At 49.1% G+C, this 2,500-nt stretch overlaps 1 protein-coding gene across 1 annotated transcript in view; it reads right to left on the reverse strand.

The window, feature by feature from the left end:
- Pka-C1 (Protein kinase, cAMP-dependent, catalytic subunit 1) overlaps positions 1-2,500 on the reverse strand; it is a gene marked incomplete in the record, with an annotated part of 639,821 nt that overhangs the window by 286,312 nt on the left and 351,009 nt on the right. The window contains 1 exon segment of the mRNA XM_086531135.1: positions 1,969-2,409. Within this exon segment, the coding sequence (XP_086387261.1) occupies positions 1,969-2,409 (441 nt within the window).

Consider the following 2,500-nt stretch of genomic DNA (forward strand, 5'->3'; position numbering starts at 1 on the left):
CGGACATGGACATCAATAACAAGAGGTCTCGGAGACAAACCCTCACTCCGCTTAAGGTAATCTACCTACGCCATGTATACCTTGTACCTTGTTCCTCTCTCCTTCACATATCTAAACGGACTCTACAACTCGACTACACGAGTCCCTATACCCGCCGAGCACCGGGGTATTAATGGCAGTGCCCAAGTAGCCAACAAATAGAAACTGACCATTGACCATCCTGTCGGGCTGAACATAAAGGGGGAAAAAAAGAACATAAAAAAGGTAAGAGGTCAGATGGCCGTGACCAAAGATGGCCATCGACGCCATCTCTACCTGGTCACTTCATCGACGCGATTAATTAGCCCCCATGCCCCCCTTCCCCTTCCCCTTCCCCCATACCCCTACTCTCGTGCCCCCTTTCCCCTTCCCGCGCACCCTTCATCTCGTACTCCTCTTCCCATTCCTTTACACCTCTCCCCTCGGGTCCCCCTCCCCCTTCCTCTCGTGCCCCCTTCCCCTTCCCCAACACCCCTCCTCCAAACCCCTCCCCTTCCCCAACACCCCTCCCCTTCCCCAACCCCCCTCCTCCAAACCCTTCCCCTTCCTCTCCTCTCGAGTGTCTCTTCTACCCCTCTCCTACCCCCCCCCCCTCACCCTACCTGTACGCTCCCTACTCCGGTTGACATTCGAGTAAAAGAAACATTAAAACTAGTGCTTCGGATACCATATAAGACGACATGAAAAAAAAAGAAAAAAAAGACACCAATAGTAGAGTTACCCAGCAACATTTAAACAATCTTCGAAGGTGACTTTAAGCAGCAACGTGAGAAAGGGGAACTACTTTTTTCCCCTTTTAATCTAGAATATTAAATTCCATCGACCTCTTACGCTCCGTATAAGGTTTGCCCGGTTAACGCTGAGCTTGTATTGTCAGAGCACCGAAATCAGACAGACGGGTGAGAAAAATCGGTCTCTCTCTCTCTCTCACTTACTCACTCAGTCTCTCATCTTCTCACCTTTTCTCCTTCTCTGATTCCCTCTTTCCTTCCTTCCTTCAATCTTTCGTTCCCTTCCTCCTTCCCTCCTTCCTTCCCTGCCTCCCTTCCTCCCTCTCTCCCTCCTCTCTTTCCTCCCTGCCTCCCTCCTTCCTTCCCCACCTTCCTTCCTCCCTCTCCCCCTCCACTCCTTCCTCCCCTCCCTCCCTCCCAGCCCAGCTATCTTTCCGGTTGCGTCCGTCGCTCAACCGGATTATCATTATCCGTAACATTTTCTGAACCCTTTATCTGGGAGTTCTTTTGTCTAGCGGACTGAAGAGGAATCTGTCATCTGTCACACACTTGATGGAGATCTAAGATTACGAGCGAGATTAAGGGCCGTGATTGGAGGCTGGGGCACGTGCCAACTGACGCCCTTATACTACATGGGGTGACCTCGTTCATTTCTGCTTTTTTTTTTCATCTTTCGCTCTCGCTCTCTCTTGCGCACCCTTTTCTCTCTCTCTCTCTCTCTCTCTCTCTCTCTCTCTCTCTCTCTCTCTCTCTCTCTCTCTCTCTCTCTCTCTCTCTCTCTCTCTCTCTCTCTCTCTCTTTCTCTCTCTCTTTCTCTCTCTCTCTCTCTCTCTCTCTCTCTCTCCAATTTATTTTAAATTGTTACTGCTTATTAATAATACCTCGAAAACAACCGGAAAAATAAACACCACATTTCCCGTTCTCATCTTTGTCTATCAGTCTAACACACACAAGACCAGGGTTGTTAATACTGCCCCCACCCCTATATTATACAGTGTATATACATATATATATATATATATATATATATATATATATATATATATATACATATATATACATATGTATATACATATATATGTGTATATATACATACAGATATATGTATATATGTATGTATATATATATACATATATATATTCAAAAAGACAAAATGATAAAAGAGAAAAGAGGATAAAAAAAATCAGGCAACACTCACAGTCAAAGGGCTTGTCGGCCTGCTTGTCCCGAGGCATGACGAGTGGATTGGATGAGTTGGACTTGGGCGGGCGAGTGGTGATGGTCGCGTCGGACGAGGCGTGCGAGCTGATGTTGGGCGAGCTCGTCTCCTTCTTGATGTTGATAAAGTTGAACGGGTCTCTGCTCTGGTCACGTGACTCCTTCTTGCTGCTCCTGTCCGCTTCCTTGTTCCTGCTGCTGCGCCCGCTGGAGTCCGCCTGCTGGCTCTTGCTACTGCTGGTGGTCAGGACTCCCCCTCCACCTCCGCTGCCTCCGCCGGCCTGGGACGTCGAGGACGGGGCCGAGGGCGTGTGGGAGGGCGTGGTCGAGGGCGCTGTGGGTTGTGAGGGCGAAGGGGCGCCGTTGATGGGCCGGAAGCCGGTCCCCACCACCTCCGACGACGACGCCGGGCCCTTCTTGCCTGTAAATCGAAAGAAACAAAGCCATCAGTCAAAAAATTATATGAACGGTACTTATTCGCTCTTACTAATATAGCCTGAGTGAACTGAACT

The sequence above is a fragment of the Penaeus japonicus genome, unplaced genomic scaffold (genome assembly GCF_977035675.1).
Source record: "Penaeus japonicus unplaced genomic scaffold, GWHDUDI00000001_assembly GWHDUDI00000035, whole genome shotgun sequence".
Lineage (NCBI taxonomy): Eukaryota > Metazoa > Arthropoda > Malacostraca > Decapoda > Penaeidae > Penaeus > Penaeus japonicus.